We start from the raw sequence: 21,928 nt of genomic DNA, 5'->3' as shown, positions 1-21,928 counted from the left end.
CATCATAGCCAAAATCTTTTCTCTTCCCGACTGGCGTTTGTAATTTTCAGGGGTTTTCAGGGTAATTAAGTTTACTCCAAGGCTTCCACAGTTCAATGATTTGTATCGAACAAAGCTGGTGTCGATTCTATTCACCAAGATGATAATACGACGTGCCAGAATTAACAGCGACTTGTTAAATCCGTTGAATTTGAATAGCTGCTTCCGTCTGAAGTAGTTTCGAAAGTCGAAAAAACCTTTTGTTGCACGTTCTTTGAGCATTTACACGGCGTGGAATTTGTTGGAATTGTTGCGCATCTTTGTATTTGATGAAGCGTGAAGATATATAAATACAAATGGACTTTTTTTGAAATTCAGGGTCGACTCATTAGAGGGGAATATTGATATTATGCTTGATTTAAATTCGATGGCGGAATGCGTGATGTAATTTCCGGCAAGGTGAAGAATTATGAGAATGTAACGAGTGGAAGTAATGGAAAAAGGAATAAAAGTGTGTTTGTGGAATTTAATATTTTATTGGTCTTTTAGTAGCGAATCTTGATAACAATACTTGGAGCGTTATAAATTCAAATGCTATCATAATTAAAAATGTAATTTATTCGTTTCACTATCTGTCTTCTTCTGGTATCAAAGTGACATAATTAATTTTTCTTGTTGACCTTTTACATGGGAAACATTCAAGTTATTTAATATTCGTGCAAATTTTCTTGAAATGAAATTCAAGACGCCGAGGCAGGAAATGTTAAGTCAGGAACTGTAATTGGCATGAACATTAGATTTGCATTACCTAAAACAGAAATTTTGTGAAAAATACGATTTACACCTGCTTTACTAGTCACGACCTACGCCAGAACTTTAATGTTTTGAAATGCTACTTTTTAGTTTTATAGTCAATAAAATAACAAGTTTCTAAGCGACATGGTACCATAAAAGTGTAAAAAAAGCAGAAGAATTTCCACCTACTTTAACAATAAACTGTGGTTTAACTAGTAAAATAGAAATTTAATTACATATGTATTTGCCCCAGTCCGCATAAAATTAATTATACAAAATGAATCGTTTCTTTGGTTTACGCAAACGAGGTGAAACTTGCAAAAAATGTTTCTAGGCACGTTTGTTGATTGTTTTTGTTTGTTTTAGAGCGTCCGGCGCTGATCGAAGGTTGGAAAGTAGAAAAGATCCAGGAGATCTACTTGGAGGCGTTGCGGGCGTACGTCGACAACCGAAGGAAGCCCAAACCGGGCACGATATTCGCGAAACTCCTGTCAGTACTAACCGAATTGCGGACTTTAGGCAACCAAAATTCCGAGATGTGCTTCTCGTTGAAACTGAAAAACAAAAAGTTGCCGCCATTCCTGGCGGAAATTTGGGACGTCGACTTGAAAACATAGTAGAGGTGACGTACCGACAGGTGGATGTTTGCTGCTGTTTGGAAAGCGGATTCAGAATACGACTTAATAATGGCAGTGGATCGGCTCACCACCGAATGTTGGCTGTGAAATAATGTAAATTTTTTTATTATTATTATTATTATTAAACGAATGTTGGACGGCATCTAGAGAAAATGTTATTATTGAGCATAGATTTATTTAGATAATTACATAGTGAATATTACTCGATGAATCAAACTATTATGTAGATTTTATAAACGCCTGTATAAACTCTGCGACTTTTGTAAAACACTTTATCTTGGCAATTTGCTTACTTAATTGGTAAGACTGGACCGGACTGACTTAACAGAGGTGCCTTCACTTGAAATACGGATCATACGACTGAGGGCAGGTGCAAATTATGACAATTACAATGCCAGTAGTATAGGCCGACTGGGAAATGATCTGAAAATTACCGAAAAAGTGCAATTTAATTTTATTTGAAATTTTAAACGAATTGTTTAAAGCACCAAATCTACGGCAAAAGGAGGCAGAATTACTTCAAATCATTTTTAACAAAGAAGCAGCCGTCCGCTATTAATTCAAAATAGTGAAACGTGAAGTGATTCGGATCTGACAGTGATTAGCGAACGAGGACTCGTGCCATTTTAACCGGGCATCTGTCATACATACGTATAACCACACTATACAACAGACTATCCTGCCTTTACAAACTATTGATGTTTAACTCTTCGATGTGTAGTTGTAGCCTACTCATTTTTATACTGTACTGTATAGTTTCTGCATTCGTACTCTGCTGCTAGATGCGCTCGTAATTATAACGACATATTTTTCATCAGTGTAGATAAAACATATTTTCATAAACATTAAAGAGACAGGAGTATTTTTGTTGGACACCAGATTATTTTTCGCGCGCCATCTATTGCCTTGCCACATTTCAAGCACACGGTTTAGTTACACCGGGAGTCAACCATATTCGCTGGTCCTCTTCCAAACGTTCACTTTTTCACGTGTGATCTCATAATCTTGACAAACAAATCTTATCATAATGCCATTGTCATGTACAAGGTGCTATGAACGACCATGAACCTGACACGCCTACAACCTTTTCTATTAATACGCACTACTTCATCGATGGATTAAAAAAAGATTGTTTAACGCGTTTTTATTGATTTTACGAGCTTCAACAGATCCACATCGCCTATTTATTATTTCACCGAGTCTTGACGTGCGTGGATTTACATGTAAACTTTCAGGAAAATTTTATGGAAAGCGAGACACTCAAATTTTGTTACATCATTACTCAAGTGCCATTGAACGGAATATTTTGATAAAACTTATCTGTTTGTTAAGTATTTAGGACAGACTTTTTTTGGGTGGTCACTCACTGCCGTACCGCTCTTATCTCTCCTTATTAAATTAGCTCATTTTTTTCGTCACTCTGAACAAAAAATTTAGTAAATAGAAATTTCGAGAGTCGAAATAGATTGAAATTGCAAAATGGGCTGTCACACGAAAATTGATTGATTGCCACCGTTTTGCAATAAACTTATCAAAACTTGCTACTTTTCCACGTTTTTCATCCTTGAACCCCGTGCTATTGTTAATTTCGTCAAACCACAATTTAATCAATCTACATGAATGAGAAATATGACCTTGATGTTGATAAGCATTGATTAGTATAGTTCAACAATCGCTAACCATAAACAATATCGATTCCGTTAAATTATTATTTATCATCATGACGACGTATATTTTCCTAGCTAGATTTGGAGATAGTGCGCAATAAAACATAAAACGATCATCCTAATTAATCCACCCACGGCAAGTTCCTCGGCTAATAAACACAAATTCGAAAGAGGTTGTTGGCGAGGTTCGATTTACGATTATGACTTTATGACTATGACATTCCGATATTGGGGGAACATTTGGACTGATGGTCGAATTTATGCCTGAATATTTATTTTTGTATGTCCTGAGGGTCAAGTCCAAATGTTGAAACGGTGATTTTGGAAAAGGACCAGATTGTTTTAAACGTGGCTGATCGGTGAGGCTGTTGAAACTACCGAATGTGAAGGCCTTCGATTCTCTAGACTAGTAGTGGAACGTGAATCGTACAAAAATGGAAAAAATTAATGGTACAAAGTTTCAGGAACTTCTTGTTATATTCTTACTTACCGGTTGGCTCCTTTAGTTTCTCACTGCCAACAGTGGCTCTGTCTCTCACTCATCTCCATCATTATAATATCACATAACTAGTGTCTCACTCGATGTCTGCGTCCATGCAGTCCTTTGTTTCGGTCGTCGGATCAATTCAAATCAGGCACAAATAATTTGTATAACGTTGAGTCACTGCCAAATTTTTTGGACTGCCATTCACTCCAACTACGATAGATTTTTTCATATTAAATGTGTAGTGACTGCATGGATTATCCGTTATTGTGTACATGTTACGGAAATAAGTGGAGGCAAAACTGAGGGCGCTCCGTTTTGCCTCCTTGTAGCTTAAAACTGTATTTTCATTTTAATTTCCTTTATATCAATGTATAAGTACATGACAAAGTAGCATGGAAAATTGGACCGGTGTGATTCTAGCTAGCAGATTAAATTGGACGACTCCGTCAATCTCTCGGTTTGTAGTAACGATTTCATTAGGAGACCTTAAGTATGTATGATAATTGTAAATAAACTGGTTTGAAATCAGGTTTCATACACATTAAGTTTGCATCTTCTTGTGTTTTACGTCTTTTGTCCGAGCAGGACGATTCAAACTCAATTCAGTGCCTGCTTGCACACAAAAGAGTCCATTCCTACTACGAGTGAACTATATAATATTTAGACTTATTGAAACGTGCAATATGTACAAATTTTAACTAATTTACTTTTTTTTATATATCATTAATTAAGTACTGTATATCGAGATGATTACTATTAATAAAAATATGTGTTACTTTTATACTGAGCATACTGAGTGGCAGTATTATACGTTTTAAACCAACCGTTCTGACGAATTGCCCATTTTTGTCAGTTAGGTTGAAGCAACCCCGAAAATTAAAAAACGGTAGTTTGCTCGAAACAGTCATGATCTGATCGTGGATCCGCTTCACCTACTCGAATTTTAACTAACATTTAGTTACCTTTAGTTAAAATTTATTCAAATTGTACCAATTCGGGTATGCGAGGTGCTCCATTTGCTGTTTTATTATTGACTTAAGCGTTATTTAATGTACAGAAGACTATTTGTTGTTTTTGTTTCTTGTCATGACTGCTTCGAGCGTGGATGCCTTAAATCACAGTTGACCTGTAAATCGAGTGTTGTTCGAACATGTTCGATGAATATATTTTGTGCAGTAAACATTAAATTAATAGATTGTACGACTTTTATTATATACCCTAAATACTCCCTCATGTGAAAAGAAAATCCTTTCCCCTGCGCAATGGAATTTCACGTAATTATTATGCAATCAATAATAGAGTTTGAATAATCAAAATTCATAACATTGATCGGATTTTCAAATATGTTTTGTTAGTTTTTGATATTTCAAATTTTTAGCAAGTTTAAAGGCGCATTCGCCATTCTTGTACAGATCTTCTTAGATCCAATCCTGGCGTCGCTAAATATACCAAAACGACAAAATTAGGAAAAAACACGGAATCATTGACTAATTCCTCGAAAGATTGATGGATTTTTAATGATTAAACTGTCCCGAATTTCGAAAACCTGTTTATATGTCCTGTGCTGGATAAACAAATACATATACATGTGCGTAATTCCTACGTAAATTAGTTATTAGCGAAAAAATTTCGGCGAGCCCCACATTATCGGTCATTGAACCCATCGTGTTGTCGTATTTGCCCAATAAGTGCTTAATACCCACAATAAAACAGAAATATAACCAGTAATTATCTTTTTATATACACAGTTTCGTCGTCATCAAAAATAATTCAATTCGTATTCAGTCTCACATCAACAATCTAAAGCGCATTCTTTAACTTTTGCATGTCACTAGGAGGAAAAACGTACGTCGGATTCAGTTGGTTGAAGTTAACATACACTTTCTGTTTCTTCACATCTAAAAGATCAGTTAATTCTTGGAACATTGGTCGTTTTTCGGGTTCCGTCGCCCAACACTGTTTCATCACATCATATAGTTCGTCTGTACAAATTTCAGGGCGTTCAAGTCTTCGTCCCATTTGTAGGAACTGTTGGATGAACGAATCTGGGACACTTTCGTAAGGAAACGCACCAAGAGTACCTATTTCCCATAATACAACACCGAACGACCATACGTCACTTTTATTGTCGTATTTTTGGTCGACGATGGCTTCTATCGCCATCCACCTTAAGGGGAGTTTTTTAGTTTTGTGGTTAATATAAGGACCACTTCGGGAAAGCCCAAAGTCTGAAATCTTTAGTGTTTTGAATTCGTTGATGAGAATATTACGAGCTGCCAAGTCCCGATGTGTTACGGCGATTTTTTCTAGATGAGCCATGCCTTTGGCGATTTGGAGGGCGAAATTTTGAAGTTCGGTGTGGTCGAGGACTTTGTCTAAAGCGTGGGTGTAGTCAGAGAGGCGGGGAGTCATGGGGTCTTCCAAGAATGTCCAAACAGCTAAAAGAAAGGTATAAAATGGGTGCAGTTTATACATAAAATACTCTACTTTCTGTTGTAGAAGGAAGTCTACTTGAAGTTACAGATGTTGGTGTTGTTGGTTCTTTTGGACCTTCAACGTAGTCCCCATCACTGTTCCTAGAGAGATTTTATTAGTTTGTCGGGCGTAACATGAAGACTTACTCTGGGAAGAAAATTCGTCTCCCAGCCGTAACGTTCTTCTTTTTGAGCCACTGCTCTCGTAATTCCAACAAGTAGTTCTTCAAGTCCCCACAGGGAACAAATTCCATGATCATCATGTAAGGGGGCTCCAACGTGCAGCAACCTAGAAGAGCCACGATATTGGGATGATGACCTATCTTTTTGAAGATCTCGATTTCGGCGATGAAATCATTTGTTGCTTCGCGTGTTATGTTTTCTGCAAGACTATTTTGTAACTGATCCCAATACAAACTTGATCTTCACCTCCTTCCCCGAGAGTTTTCACCGCGACCATTTTGTACCCTTTGATACCACCAATTCCAACGGCTTTGGCTGAATAAACTTGACCAAAGGCTCCACTTCCAATAACTTCTTTTATTTTGATTTGATTTTTGGGGAATTCGTACTGATCCGCTATACCTTCCTATAATTGATTAAATCCCTTTTTCATTCATTCTGAAGTCGACGTCAACTCACCAGAATTTCCACCGGAGTGTACTGGATGTTTTGTTTCATGGGAATGGAAATAGTTCTGAAAATGGAAAAACAAAGATTTGTCTAAATATGTACATACATCTGAGGAGTTATTTCTTAAAACTCAATAAATCCTATTTTGACTGCCAGTGGATTTGATGTGAATTTGAAATTATTTTAGCTAAATCTAACCATGTGTAGGTATATATTATTCAATGAAAAACCTCATGCTAAAACATGGTGTTACCTTCTTATGCCAAAATAGTTGAACTAAATTTGAAGAAAATTGAACAAATCATCGTTTTTTCTAAACCTTTGTAAAAATTTATGAAATGGATTTATTGAGTTTTTGAAAAATAACTCTTCATTTATAATCAATACGCACCTAAGTCTGGTTAGTTCAGGACTCCCCATGGATCTTCTGCTGGGAATTAGCAAATTTAGAAGTTTGTCTTTGTATCGTAAGACCTTCTTATAGTTGAATGCCGTTATAAAAATGAAGAGGATAATGCCCACTAACAGTATTATGAGAACGTTGTGGTTGGAATTTTTGGGAGCTGTAACAAAAAAACGAGAGGATATTATATCTATAAAAAATGGGAGATATTTTTAGATTTTCTGCAATTACTAACTATTACTACTCCACTTGCCGGCCCACACTTCCTAGGAAATCACTGTTTAACCAAGGTAAAATAAATATAACATAATTAATTAATACTACCAATGATATAATTTTGTAAGCCGGATATTTACCTATAAATGAGAACTTTATCATCTTCTCGCACGAAAAATTATTGCCAAACTCCGCTATTAGAGTATAATTTTCCCCATCAATCAATTTCATGACAATCTCGCTTGTTCCTTCCGGTCCGTTAAACGACAACTCTTCTGCGTACTCCGAGTGGTACTCGGTCAATTTGCTAGAAAGTAAACTTCGAAAACTATGACATATCTCTTCTTCAACATTCACTTACTATTTAAAATTCACGAGTTTGGTGGTATACTCTCGACCATTGGCGGCTTTTTTTCCAGGATCCCATTTTACCAAAAATTTGTTTTCACCTATGGACTCAACACTTGAAACCGACGGACGAGGCCCATATTCCTCACAGTCGCAAACATCTTCAACGCATTCAGGTACAGTGTAGTAAAACATACACTTAAATTGTTCCTTCTGGGATTCCGAAACGATCGAGATTTGATACTTGCAACTTGGACGGACTTCTACTTGTGTGACCATGCCGGGTTTGAGCATGGAGTTGTTCTGTAAGATTATCTTGTTGATTTGGTGACGTTTGAAGAAAAACTTACAAGGAGTGAATGGTCGAAGATATGAGAGTCTGGCCAACAATCTGCTTTTGAGTCATCTGTTTTAATTATGTGAATAGCAGCTTTGGAGTTCATTTTTTCCCAACTTAAATTCAGATTTATGTATTTATGTTGATCTTTGAGGATGACAGAGACGACAGTGAAGTTCTTAATTGGACACTCTGACAATTGGGTATATATTTTTTTGGTGATACAAATTGGCTCCTTATTAGGGCACGCGCTTTGCACATTGTTAATTCCTGAAACACAACAACGTAAAAGTGAAAAGAAAAATCTTTTAGTACCTTCAAAATAATGTGTTCCAAATGACGACAGCAGGACGTAAAAACAGTTTTCGACGACTCCCTCGATTCGTGCAGTAAAATATGAGTCGTGTGATTCGAATTTATAACAATTAACACCATTATCTTCTTGGACTTTTATGCCAGTAGCACTGGAATTACTCCACTGGAAATGCAGGTTGATGTTACCCCCGATTTTACATGCGGATCCACTAATTTCAGAGGATTGGTTGTGGCATTGAGGTGGTGTGGAAGTTGGTTCTGTTTTTTTTTGAAATATCCAATTAAAAGAAAACCGTTTTTACCACAACGAATAAATGTTGACACATGTTATCTGTTGTGGCAAATCAAGACGTGTAGCCTAAGGCGCCGTCGTGATACGATATCAAATAATGAAGCGAATTGTAGATGCTAAACAAGTGTGACTTTGATTGTTTCGATTGGATTTCATCGTTTTTTTTTAACATTCACAATTCCTCCGATATCCATTTTCATAGATCGCCGGGCTCTTTGGTTACCAGAGCTTATTTTTTCTCTTAAATTCTTAGATTTTGAGATCATTACAAGGGTTGAAATTCTGAAGGTTTTTGTATTCTTTATTTCTTTAGTTATGTCGCCAAATCTTCGTTTTATCCATCTAATTTGACTTTAATGTTTTTTGTACAGTTATGAAAATAAATTTAGGTGAACGTAAACACCATAAGAAAATTTTAGCTGATTTGAGTAAACATACTTTTGGTCCCGAATTACCACATTTGCTGCTTGTAGTTTCTCTTGAAAATAAATTTAGCATTTTGTGTAAATTTTGTTGAATTTACTCATAGATTTGTTTCTTTGTTAGATAATGATTCAATATTTAATCTATCGGATGTTGTTTTTCTCACCTTTAGAATCATCTTATTTTTATCAATGCCTACCTGTTGCAAGCACATCATCACTTCTATTATCCTGCAAAATCAATAAATCAGTAAAAATAAACTAACATGTTGCAGGCAGATGCATAATACCAACATATGACCCAAAAAGCCATTATAACCGTCCAATATATTTTTAAAGAAGCTTTATTTCGTTTTGATATTACGATAACGTTATCAAAGTAACTGTATTTAGCAACACTCAATCATTTTGTGTGGGTTTCAATATGGCTCATTTAAACCAAAAACTTATCTTTATTAAATGTGACTTCATTAATGTTTGTTCTGCAATTTGATTTTTCTATGCACTTATCTCTACAAAATTATTTTTTTTGTCAGGTAACGCGTGTTAGAAATAACAAAGTAATTACATAATCGATAAAAATATAAACCTAGATAATAAATTTCCTGTGAGGCCATTCGAAAATTTGTGCTTTGTTTACAAGACGATTGATCATCAAAACAGTTATTTGAAAACGTTTTAATTTTGTGAAAACACAAAAGAAACAAAAAATTACCTCGTTTTGGCGACTATCCAATCGATTAATTAACATCATAACAAATATCACTTTGAACAACATTGCACTGCGTCCTATTCCGCAAGCCCACGATTAGAAAAGAAATGCGCTTCGCGCTTCTCTACCTGGATGCATGAAGACTCTTCAAATTAAGATAAAAATAACATTATTTAGATTAAAAATTTAGGAATGCGGGTTGATTTATAATTCGGACCCAATGGTAACAACACCGGATTTAGGAAAAATTATGTTCTCTTTATCAGCTTACGCACGTCTTAATCACTTTATCTCGCTATCGTTGCCACATTTTTTTTTTCAAAGCATTTTTTCACTTTCTACGCGATCGTCAGGATTTAACGTGCGGATCTCTCGAAGTAGATTATTGGAACTAAGTCTGCCGGTGCATGATCGAACTTTATTATTAGTTATATCGAAATATCGCAGCTTTATCGTAATGATAAGACAGTTCCCCTAACACACAGTTGCGAAAAAATTACTGGCAGAACAAATAAGGGTGAAGTTATGTGGAGATTACCAGTTAACTGTTCTCTGGTCGGTGTTACACATTTACTTCATTATCTTGTAATAATTAGATTAGTCAACATAATTATGTAAGCAAACTTCCTCGTTTTGTGGACAGTTTTTGTAGAATGAAAATAATTTCTTGTTTAAAATTTTAAATTAATTGATGGCAGCGAAAAAAGAAAAATATTGTTCTATTACAGTACCCACCTTAATTTTTCATAATTTAAAGATTAAAAGATCAAATCCTGGGCAAAAATGTTCTCAAAATGTTTTACTTTGCTTGTAAAACGCACAACTAGATAAATGAAGACGGAATAACAATGAGTTGAGACTACCAACAATCTATAAATTTGAATTTGAAAAATTGGCTACCTTGAAATATTTATTTTCTTTTCATTTTTAAACTACTTATTTACATAAGAGAAGAAGAATAGCAATAAACTTGCTTGTGAAACAAACCTGTTGGCACTGACTGACAGTAAAAATAAACACGTTTTTTCCTAAATTATTTCATTTTTAATTTAGGTCATTACCAAACTTGACCGGATGTGAAACAATTGTTCAGACATTCGAGAAACTGGGACTTGAACGTGATAAATAAAGTCAATCTATTTGCTTTGGTCTATTAAATTAAGTTTGGAACGAAGGATTTACGTAAGTTCTAGTTCAAAATTGTTTATAAAAACAGAAAAACATGCTCATCAACTGTCCTATAATTTTTAGCTTTTGAATTGAGAGTGGTACTACTTTTTCACAACTACCTGCTTCTAAAAATTATATTTGAAGTGTAGATAACTCGTTGAAATGAATAATGAAACATTAAACATTACTTTGAGAAATTCCTGGAAAACGAGTCTGATTTAACGGAAACGGAAGATGTATTTTGCTTTGGATTAACATAAACCACATGGCTGTTGATACTAAGAAATCAGGCGCTAATCATGAGAAACATCGCATTTCTGTGTACTTTAAAGGGCGTGAAAGAGCGTGTTTACACGTTTTAATTTTTATAATATATCATGCGAAACATCGCATTATTGTGTACTTTAAAAGGCGTGAAGTAGCGTGTTTTTACGTTTTAATTTTTATTTTTCTTATCTTAGAGTGCTTAATCAATATATTTGTCAACATGGGTGAATCTTAGTGTCCTCGAAGATCTTTACTTTAGTCATTTTGGAAACAGATAACTAAGCAAAATTCAACTGTAGTAGATATATTTTGCGCAAGTGGCGTCGAAGAGATAGAGATTATATAGGTTTTGGGTTTATAGATGTTCATCATTATAGATAAAATGATAAGAGACTGACTGAAGGATACATTTGAAGCACATTCTCCCATTTTAACAACAAACAGGTCATAATAATATATCAGATATCTCATAAAGGAGTGAAATTGGATGAAAATGACAAAATCTAGCTATTTTTGCCCGGTTTTTCTGTCTGTATGTAGTTTTCGTTTATTCCAGCGCTTATTTTTTTGAAAATCTAAAAATACAAACCGCAAAGTATCAAAAAGACCACCGCAACTTTACTTTCGGGCGTGTATAATTGGTTGCATATCCATCACCCGCCAACCTAACCAAAATGTTTACCTGTCAAAATCTCAAATCTTTGGTAAACAGTTTAGGGAGGTTTTCGCCGCGACAGTTGAGTAGTGTCAGAAATTTGAAAATGGGAAACTGGCAGGAAGAGAAAGAAACTTTCTTATCAATGCCACTGGACGAAAAACGTAAAGTTTATCGTTCCAAAACATTCACACTACTTGAAGACATCCCCACTTGGCCCCAGTACGCAAAAAACACACCCCTGGGGAAGGTAATTCCGACCAAAATTGACTCCTCAATTAACAGTTCTTTGAATGAATCTCTTCGCTCGAAAGTCTCTATATTTAAAGGCGATATAACGACTCTAGAGGTGAGTGTAGCTTTAGAGGAAATCACCAGTGACAGTCGTTTGTAGATTGACGCAATTGTGAACGCCGCCAACAAGACTTTGTTGGGTGGAGGCGGCGTCGATGGGGCTATACATAGAGCGGCAGGGCCGTCACTTGTGAAAGAATGCGAAACATTGCATGGTTGTGAGACAGGACATGCTAAAATTACTGGAGCTTATAAATTACCTTCTAAATGTATGTTTCGTGGTTAATGGAATTATAATTAATTTCGTGTTGTAGATGTGATTCACACTGTGGGACCCAGAGGTGAAAAACCGGGATTGTTACAACAATGCTATCAGAACTGTCTCAAGATCATGGAAGAGAAGAAGTTGAGAACCATAGCTTTCCCTTGTATTTCTACAGGAATTTATGGATATCCCGTTGAGCCGGCGGCTCACATCGCAGCATATGAAGTGAGAAAACACTTGGAAAATCACGGAGCCGATGTCGACAGGGTGATTTTCTGCATATTTATGCCAGAAGACGAGACTGTTTATCAAGGAATTCTCCAGTCATACTTCCCCCTGAACTGATTCATTTGAAATAAATCGTTAGCGTTGCTCTGTGCTTTTATTTCCTTTTTCTCAGTCAGATTCCATTTTAATAATAAATTTTAATAAGGTGATCCGTTAGACAGAACTAGTTGCTTTGCGGTTATCCGATCAAAGAAGTGCAACAAAGATGCCGACAGAACAAGTTGGTGTTTTTTTATTTCGGGAAATTCTTCCAGCACATGCGTAGTTGGCAGCATTGTCAAGAGGGGGGATACGAGTGAAGTGAGGGAAAGAACAACTATACGTAAGGAAAAGCCGTGCAAAGTTTTATTTATTGTGGATTTTCGTGAATAAAAAACTAAAGTAAACAGTGATAATTCTTGCGTGTTTTGTGTGATGGCATCCGACGAAGAAGTCGATGACTCCTACGCCGGTAAGTCGTGTTGTCTCCCGGTACATAGGTGTAAAACTAAGCCGACTTCAAACTCATGTGTTTTACTTATAAATGCCCCAAATTAGAAGAAATACCGTTCGATTTGACTCTTTGTGATCTCCTCCGTGGCTCGGACTTATCAAATGGGGCAAATTCACCGCTTCAAAGCCAGAAAAATGAATAATTATAACCTGGTAATCAGTTATATTAGGCGCGGGGAAAGGGGGAGGCAGGTTTTCATTATTTTTGTGACAGCGCGCGGGCATATCCTGACCCTTAACAAAATGGAGGCCATCAAACAAAGAGATTGGCAGATTGCAAATTAGAAGTTTCCGCCGAAAATGAGTGCGGGCGTTTTGGGGTTAGAAATTTCATATTTTCCCTCCAAAATTTTGTTATGATCACGCTGACCACTGTCCACATGGCTCGCACATGATTTTAATTTTGGAACTTTAGGTGAAGAAGAAGCGGCAGAGGAAACTGGAGGAGAACCCGTAGACAACGAGCCGGAGTCTGACGAAGCCCCCATTAAGCATGGAGTAATGACAAAAAATAATTGTTAATAAATTTTTTAATCGCGATCTTCTAGGACGAGGATGACGACTACGAACCGGAAGATGCTCGTAAAAAGAAGAAGGGAAAAAAGAGGAAAGCTCGAGGCGAGGAGAAAAAAGGAAAAAAGAAAAAGAAAAAACGGAAAAATGACAGCGGAGATGTAACATTCTGAACTCTTAATTTTCCCAAATGAAATATTTTTTTCAGGAGAGCGATTTCCTCATAGAGGATGACAACGGTGCTGGAGACTCCGACTACGCCACCAGCAAAAAGGGGCGCAAATCACGCAGCTCCACCAAACATCCTTCGACACCATCAACCCCCGCGCAAGAGGGTGGCTCTACAACAGGCACTGGAATGCCCACAATCGAAGAAGTCTGCTCCACGTTCGGCCTAACCGACGTAGAGTTAGAGTACTCTGAGTCTGATTTCCAGAATCTCACCACCTACAAGTTGTTCCAACAACACGTGCGACCTCTGCTTACGAAGGAGAACCCCAAAGTCTGTTTACATTTTATAACGTTCCAGTTTTATTATCCTTATTTCCTAGGTTCCTATGTCCAAATTAATGATGTTGGTGGCGGCGAAGTGGCGCGAATTTTCCAACATCAACCCCAACCTCCAAACGGAAAATAATGAGTCTGCACCAATTGAAGCGGATTACCCCAAACCAGGACGCCCACGAGCTGTTAAAGAAAAGCCGGATTCTGAAGCATTTGACGACGACGAAGAGGACGAAGACGATGACGACTCTAAGAGCAAAAAGAAACGTAGTGGACGCGGCAAAAAATCGTCGAAGAAAGCTTCGAAGGTGCCAACTTTAAAAATCAAACTCGGAAAACGAAAGCGAGGGAGTTCGGTAAGATTTATTTAAGGATCTGTAAACTCTTTATCGTCACTTTTTTTTTCAAGGAGGAGGAGGGCGACGGCAGCGGCGCCGGCTCCGATCGCGACTCCGACGCCGAGTTCGAGCAAATGCTCCAAGAAGCCGACGAGCGCAAAGCTAACGCGGCGTCTGCCGCAACCACGAACGAAGAAGCAGGTCCTTCAGAAAACGTTGATGAACCTCCTCAACCCCGCAGAAAAGCCAAAACGAAATTTGGTAACAAAGCGAAGAAGAAGAAAAACAAGAAGGCTGGGGGAAAGACCGAAGAGGAACATTACGAACACCAAGATTACTGCGAAGTGTGTCAGCAAGGTGGTGAAATTATCCTCTGCGACACTTGTCCACGCGCCTACCACTTGGTGTGTCTTGATCCAGAACTTGAAGACACACCTGAAGGAAAGTGGAGTTGTCCTCATTGTGAGAACGAAGGACCTGCTGAACAAGACGATGATGAACATCAAGAATTTTGTCGGATTTGTAAAGATGGAGGAGAGTTGTTGTGTTGTGACTCTTGTCCATCAGCCTATCACACGCACTGTTTGAATCCGCCCTTGGTGGAGATACCTGATGGCGACTGGAAATGCCCCAGGTGTAGTTGCGCACCTTTGAAAGGAAAAATCGCGAAGTTGTTCACTTGGAGATGGGTCGATGATGAACCCGCCGAGACTAAAACCGATGCTGCTGCCAATACCAACGGAAAAAAGAAACGAAAGCGTCATCGCGAATTCTTCGTCAAATGGGCTGAGTACTCCCATTGGCATTGTAGTTGGGTATCTGAGCTTCAACTTGAGGTTAACCACCCGCTATTATATCGAAATTTCGTACGAAAATATGACATGGAAGAACCGCCCAAATTCGAAGAAAGCTTGGATGAAATGGACTCGCGCTCCAAACGTCTATTAAGCTTGGGATGTGACAGCAAAGACGCAGAACTCGAAGAACGGTTCTACAGATACGGCATCAAACCCGAGTGGTTAGTCGTGCATCGCATCATCAATCACAGGAATATGAAGGATGGTCGTATTTTATATTTGGTTAAGTGGAGGGAGCTTTCATACGATCAAGCCACTTGGGAGGAAGAGAACGACACCATCGTTGGCCTCAAACAAGCTATTGAATACTATATGGACTTGCGAGCGGCATGCACAAGCACCATCTCAGTAAACAAAGGCAAAAAGGGCAAAGGAAAGAAGTCGAAGACCCGGGAGTTGATGGACGATGAAGATCGCACCACAGCGTATGTTGCAATCCTTGTTTTTAAGTGTTTTTGTAAACAAATTGTTACAGTCGCCGATACACACCACCACCCGAGAAACCAACCACTGATTTAAAGAAGAAACTGGATAAGCAACCTAATTATCTTGATGAAAACGGTATGCAACTTCACGGCTATCAATTGGAAGGTCTCAACTGGTTGCGATATTCATGGGGCCAGGGTATCGATACCATTCTTGCCGATGAGATGGGTTTGGGTAAAACCATCCAGACCATCACTTTCTTGTACTCTTTGTACAAAGAAGGTCATTGTAAGGGCCCGTTCTTGGTCAGTGTACCATTATCCACCATTATTAATTGGGAGCGTGAGTTCGAGACGTGGGCCCCTGATTTTTACGTCATTACTTATGTCGGTAAGTTGTTGTCTTTACATTGGTAAACATTTTATGAACACTCTTCTTTATGATGATAGGCGACAAAGACTCGCGAGCTGTGATCCGAGAAAACGAATTCAGCTTCGAAGAAAACTCGAGCAAAACTGGCCGAGTTTGCCGAGTCAAAGCAAGTTCTATTAAATTCAACGTCCTCTTGACAAGTTACGAATTGATCTCCATTGACGCCGCCTGTTTGGGCTCCATCGAATGGGCCGTGTTGGTCGTAGACGAAGCCCACAGATTGAAAAGCAACCAATCGAAATTTTTCCGTCTTTTAAACAGCTACAACATCCAGTACAAATTACTGTTGACAGGAACTCCACTTCAGAACAACCTCGAGGAGTTGTTCCATCTTTTGAACTTCCTCAACAGTCAGAAATTCAATGATCTCGCTACTTTCCAAAACGAATTCGCTGATATCTCGAAAGAAGAACAAGTGAAGAAGTTGCATGAACTTCTCGGTCCCCACATGTTGCGTCGTTTGAAAGCTGATGTACTCAAAAACATGCCGTCTAAATCTGAGTTTATCGTTCGAGTAGAACTATCACCGATGCAGAAGAAGTATTACAAGTACATTCTAACTCGAAATTACGAAGCTCTGAATCCGAAAGGTGGTGGTCAATCTGTCTCGCTTTTGAACATCATGATGGATCTGAAGAAGTGTTGTAATCATCCTTACTTGTTCCCGGTGGCTGCTGAAGAAGCACCTTTGGCACCAAACGGCGGCTATGACATGTCAAGTTTGATCAAAGCTTCAGGAAAACTAGTACTGTTGTCTAAAATGTTGAGGATCCTCCGCGAACAAGGTCATCGAGTCTTGATTTTCTCGCAGATGACGAAAATGTTAGATATCCTTGAAGACTTCCTGGAAGGTGAAGGGTACAAATACGAACGTATTGATGGTGCCATCACTGGAACCTTACGTCAAGAAGCTATCGATCGTTTCAATGCACCAGGAGCCCAACAATTTGTCTTTTTGCTGTCCACAAGAGCTGGTGGTTTAGGTATTAACTTGGCCACTGCTGATACTGTCATCATCTACGATTCCGATTGGAACCCCCACAACGACATTCAAGCTTTCTCAAGAGCCCACAGAATCGGTCAAGCTAACAAAGTCATGATTTATCGTTTCGTAACAAGAAATAGCGTAGAAGAACGAGTCACGCAAGTTGCCAAAAGAAAGATGATGTTAACTCATTTGGTTGTGCGACCTGGAATGGGTGGCAAAGGGGCAAACTTTACCAAACAAGAACTTGATGACATTCTTCGGTTTGGTACTGAAGAGTTGTTCAAAGAGGACGAAGGCAAGGAAGACGAAGCTATTCATTACGACGATAGAGCAGTGAACGAGTTGTTGGATCGTACCAAGGAGGGTATCGAACAAAAAGAGAACTGGGCCAACGAATATTTGAGCTCGTTCAAAGTGGCGAGTTATGTTACCAAAGAAGGTGACAACGAAGAAGAGGTTGATACCGAGATCATCAAGCAAGAAGCTGAGAACACTGATCCGGCTTATTGGATTAAATTGTTGCGTCACCATTACGAACAACAACAAGAAGACATCGCGCGAACTTTAGGCAAAGGAAAGCGTGTCCGAAAACAAGTCAACTACAACGATGGCGGCATGACCACCGATACGCGTGAAGATAGCACTTGGCAAGAACCGCTTTCCGACTGCAACATCTCAGATTTCTCCGCTGGGTCTGATGAAGACAGAGAAGATGACGACTTTGATGAGAAGAACGAAGCTGATCTGAATCGTCGCAGCAGAAGACGCATGGAGAGAAAAGACGAACGTGACCGTCCACTACCTCCTCTTCTTGCACGTGTTGGTGGTAACATTGAGGTCTTGGGCTTCAACGCCAGACAAAGAAAAGCGTTCCTCAATGCCATCATGCGCTATGGTATGCCGCCTCAAGACGCTTTCAATTCCCAGTGGTTGGTGAGAGACTTGAGAGGAAAGTCAGAGAAGAACTTCAAAGCCTACGTTTCGCTCTTCATGAGACATTTGTGCGAACCAGGAGCTGATAATGCGGAAACTTTCGCCGATGGGGTACCTCGAGAAGGGTTAAGCAGACAACACGTCTTGACAAGAATCGGCGTTATGTCATTAATCAGAAAGAAAGTCCAAGAATTCGAGCACATTAACGGCGAATATAGTATGCCCGAGGTGATCAAGAAAACCATCATGGATCAAAATAAAACTCCAGCAACTACTGAACCAGAAACACCAAAGAGTGCTACCACCAGTACGAGTGCCACTCCAGCAACAAGTGCCGCTGCAAGTCCTGCACCTGTTAAAGAAGAGCCCGAGAAAAATAAAGAAGAATCCGAAGAAAAAGAGAAGGAAGGCGTAAAGTCCGAAACTGAAGAAAAGGAAAAGGAGAAAACACCAGAGGAGTCTGTTAAAGAAAAAGAAAGCGACTCCGTTAAATCTGCTACTGAGACCAGTGAAACTGAACAAGTGTCTGACAGCAAAAGCGAAGAAACCAAGTCGGAAGGTTCGGAGAAAAAAGAAGAGAAAGAGGTGGAGAAAGAAGAAACCGCTTCAACTTCCACGGCCACTAAGGAAACTCCACCAAAAGAAGAAGAAGACGAAGTAAAAGAAGTGAAAACCGAAGAACCCGAGAAAAAGGAAGAGAAACCAAAAGTTGAAAAGAAAGATGACGATGTTGTGGAGGTTATTGACGACAAAGAAAAAGAAAAGGTGAAAGAAAAGAAGGAACCTGTCGACGGTGAAGAAGTCAAGCGCCGATTCATGTTCAATATCGCCGACGGCGGTTTCACCGAACTCCACACTTTGTGGCTGAACGAAGAAAAGGCAGCAACTCCAGGTCGCGAGTACGAAATCTGGCATCGTCGTCACGACTATTGGTTACTGTCAGGCATCGTAACACACGGTTACGGTAGATGGCAAGACATCCAAGCCGACGCACGTTTCGCCATCATCAACGAACCATTCAAAATGGACGTCGGCAAGGGCAACTTCTTGGAAATCAAAAACAAATTTTTAGCTCGCCGTTTCAAGTTGCTCGAACAAGCGCTAGTGATTGAGGAACAGTTGCGAAGAGCTGCTTATTTGAACTTGACGCAAGATCCAAACCATCCAGCGATGTCGTTGAACGCCAGATTTGCCGAGGTTGAATGTTTAGCCGAGTCGCATCAACATTTGAGCAAAGAATCTTTGGCTGGTAATAAACCGGCGAATGCGGTTCTGCATAAGGTGCTCAATCAGTTGGAAGAACTGTTGAGCGACATGAAGTCGGATGTGTCGAGACTTCCTGCCACGCTGGCGAGGATTCCGCCAGTTGCGCAAAGATTGCAGATGTCCGAGAGGAGCATTCTTTCGAGACTTGCTGCGACGTCGTCAAGCAGCAGCCAGAGCACAGGTTTGTTGAGGGTTTTGAAAGGTCAAAGATCGGTAAATGTGTTATAACAATAGGGCATTTAAATTACGTGGTCCTAATTGGTTTTGTTATAAAAACAATGGTTACACGCTCGTTATTTTAAAGTCTTGTTTTTGCATGTTATCACACAGTCACTGATATTGTATTGGCGTTTGTTGTGCCATGTTAATCATCGGTAATTATAAACAGGTTTTTTGCACAAATCGCTTTCCCATGAAGGTTGTTGTTTTCGCGATAATTACATTTTTCCTTTCAGCGCAAGTGATGAGCCAATTCCCGCCCGGTTTCAACGCCGGTAATTTGCCAGGATTTGCAGCAGCAGCGGCCAATTTCGCCAACTTTAGACCCCAATATTCAGTGCCCGGGCAACCACCAGCAGGTTTCCCATCATAAAGCGTTGTGAAACTCTTTTCAGTGTTTTATTTTGCTCAGAAGAAGCTCCACAATCTCTGGCTGTTGGTGTTTTTGATTAGTGAAATATTAATAGCCTCAAAATTGCATTTAATTTATTTTCTTTTATTAAGACAGTCTGTGTCCCCATTGTCTATTTTTTTTAATATACCAGCATATGGAGTAAACGATTCAGTACAGGAAGAACTTTACGACATATTTATTTTATGGCTAATATGAATTGTTTAGATTATGTGCTTTTTTTAGCGGAATGAGGACGCAGGGTGCATCTTTCGTGTAATTGGTAGCATAGCAATAGTATGTCCACTTTTCTGAAGTGGGGGTAGGATTTTTTAACTGGTATGTTTATTCTCCAGCATTCCTTAAGTAAGCAAAATAGTAAACATAAAAATTGTGGTTTCATTTATCCAACTCTCGAATCAAATAAAATATATTTGTATAAAATAAAAAAATGTCAAAGGTGCAACTTAAGTACAGTTTGTAAAATAAGGCACATTAGTGCTTAAAAAGCTATCAAAAGTGTAAACGAGTATAAAAGAGTATTTTACGCTGACGTGGGTGGCGTCGGCGCCGTCGGAGACGCAGAGGCCGGATGCGCGCTTCCATTATTTTCTTGCGACACTCTCCTCTGCAACTCCAATCTTCTTTGTATTCTAGCGGCACGTTCGGCTTTCAAGGCTCTGAAAAACGTGTAAAAGGCGAAAATACCCACAGCCTGAAACAGGCAGCATGAGAATCCCATTATAGCGCCGTCGATCAATATCCTCTTTGCATAACTAGCAAGAGGTTTTTGACAACCATTTTGAAATATCTCCGTGCACGTTGCATTCTGCAGCTCCTTGTTGCAACAAGAAAGAGGGAGAATATTCTTTTTTTCGTACGCTTTGGGACCATCAAATCCACAACATTGTAACTGAAAAAAAAAAGTGACAGCGGTGGGATTCGAACCCACGCCCTTTCGGACTGGTGCCTAAAACCAGCGCCTTAGACCGCTCGGCCACGCTGCCGGTGGATCTGTGCGCTATGTAATCTCATAGATAAATACCTCGGATTCTAGACTCGACCAATCTTTCTTGTCGAAATCGTTGTTTAACAATTCCTCGAAGGAGTTCTTCATGAGGGCTAACGACTCGACGTCCACTTCGTCCCATAATATGATTGACCACACTCCAACGGCACATTCTGCCACCAATAACGAGAGAGTTATCACCATAAACTAGAAATTGTCACTGTTAAGCTTTCAGTGGAAGACAGTTGGCTTTTACCAGTATAATATGAAGATCATGCTCCCTGGTTGGGCCTTTAATTCCCAACCATGTGAGAAACAGGTGAATAAACCCAAACAGAAAAAAGACAATGAAAGGGCCTACAGAACTCGAGGGTATAAATTTAAAGTGGTAAATAACTTTATAAAGAAAAACCACTGAAAAACCTATTAATAATACACCTGAAATCTAATTTGGTTCAGTTAAATTAAGCTAAAGTGGGACACAAAATATACTTACAAATAATAAAGCAGAGTACAGCAAACATAACAATTCTTTAACTTTAAGAGATGCCATTGTCGAGTATACTGAAATTTTTTTAAAAAAATATTTACGAGTCACAGATCTTGCTGACACCAGTCATGGTAAGTTTATGAATGAACGTTTGTGCGAAGAACGCACTGGTAACCCAACGCAGGTGAAAAAGTCAACAATTAACAATCAAAATAAGAAATGAATTGGTTTTAGTAACACGTCATGGGTGAGAAAAGATCAAGCTTAATCAATATCCTCATATTCGCTTTGATTTTTATTGTAATTTCTAAAAATAACCATCCTGTCGTTGACTTGGTTGCCTATTTCATGGGTGCAGTCCATGTCATGAAAGGTATTTGGACAGGGACGGTTTTAAACTAAGTTTGTTGGCT

The 21,928-nt window shown here is 38.8% G+C and overlaps 4 protein-coding genes, 1 non-coding gene and 1 pseudogene across 11 annotated transcripts in view; 3 read left to right on the top strand and 3 right to left on the bottom strand.

Moving 5' to 3' along the window:
- Window positions 1–4,762, top strand: part of EcR (Ecdysone receptor) — a 51,398-nt gene extending 46,636 nt beyond the window's left edge. For all 6 annotated transcript variants that reach the window (XM_088046139.1, XM_088046136.1, XM_088046138.1 and 3 more), the window contains one exon: window positions 1,141–4,762. In XM_088046139.1, coding sequence (XP_087902265.1) covers window positions 1,141–1,391 — 251 coding nt within the window. In that variant the 3' untranslated portion in view covers window positions 1,392–4,762. The remainder of the gene's footprint in view (window positions 1–1,140) is intronic.
- A 522-nt stretch (window positions 4,763–5,284) lies between these two features.
- LOC148168144 (vascular endothelial growth factor receptor 2-like) lies at window positions 5,285–10,129 on the bottom strand (annotated as a pseudogene). Its single transcript, XR_015770776.1, has 12 exons — window positions 9,722–10,129; window positions 9,207–9,237; window positions 8,293–8,550; window positions 7,991–8,247; window positions 7,654–7,943; window positions 7,433–7,611; window positions 7,065–7,236; window positions 6,683–6,737; window positions 6,470–6,629; window positions 6,188–6,422; window positions 6,054–6,142; window positions 5,285–6,004 (listed from the first exon to the last, which is right to left on the bottom strand). The product of XR_015770776.1 is annotated as a vascular endothelial growth factor receptor 2-like (transcript).
- A 1,649-nt stretch (window positions 10,130–11,778) lies between these two features.
- On the top strand, window positions 11,779–12,741 carry LOC148168143 (uncharacterized). Its single transcript, XM_088046143.1, has 3 exons — window positions 11,779–12,159; window positions 12,205–12,373; window positions 12,419–12,741. Exons 1-3 carry the CDS (start codon window positions 11,830–11,832, stop codon window positions 12,712–12,714), a joined length of 795 nt encoding a protein of 264 aa, XP_087902269.1. The 5' UTR covers window positions 11,779–11,829; the 3' UTR covers window positions 12,715–12,741.
- Window positions 12,742–12,898: 157 nt separating this feature from the next.
- Window positions 12,899–20,479, top strand: Mi-2 (chromodomain-helicase-DNA-binding protein Mi-2 homolog). The gene is made up of 9 exons (XM_088046121.1): window positions 12,899–13,108; window positions 13,565–13,647; window positions 13,698–13,823; window positions 13,871–14,164; window positions 14,214–14,522; window positions 14,576–15,786; window positions 15,837–16,177; window positions 16,237–19,587; window positions 19,862–20,479. The coding sequence occupies exons 1-9, from the start codon at window positions 13,072–13,074 to the stop codon at window positions 19,996–19,998; spliced, it is 5,889 nt and encodes a 1,962-aa protein (XP_087902247.1). The 5' UTR covers window positions 12,899–13,071; the 3' UTR covers window positions 19,999–20,479.
- On the bottom strand, window positions 20,429–21,704 carry LOC148168140 (leukocyte surface antigen CD53-like). Its single transcript, XM_088046131.1, has 4 exons — window positions 21,522–21,704; window positions 21,282–21,470; window positions 21,062–21,232; window positions 20,429–20,929 (listed from the first exon to the last, which is right to left on the bottom strand). Exons 1-4 carry the CDS (start codon window positions 21,576–21,578, stop codon window positions 20,561–20,563), a joined length of 786 nt encoding a protein of 261 aa, XP_087902257.1. The 5' UTR covers window positions 21,579–21,704; the 3' UTR covers window positions 20,429–20,560.
- TRNAL-UAG (transfer RNA leucine (anticodon UAG)) lies at window positions 20,944–21,023 on the bottom strand. The gene has a single exon. It is a non-coding gene; the product is annotated as a tRNA-Leu (tRNA).
- Window positions 21,705–21,928: the final 224 nt, after the last annotated feature.

The sequence above is a fragment of the Gnatocerus cornutus genome, chromosome 9 (genome assembly GCF_029298725.1).
Source record: "Gnatocerus cornutus isolate USDA-ARS CGAHR chromosome 9, icGnaCorn1.1, whole genome shotgun sequence".
Classification (NCBI taxonomy): Eukaryota; Metazoa; Arthropoda; class Insecta; order Coleoptera; family Tenebrionidae; genus Gnatocerus; species Gnatocerus cornutus.
This window is presented reverse-complemented; position numbering and strand designations above follow the sequence as displayed.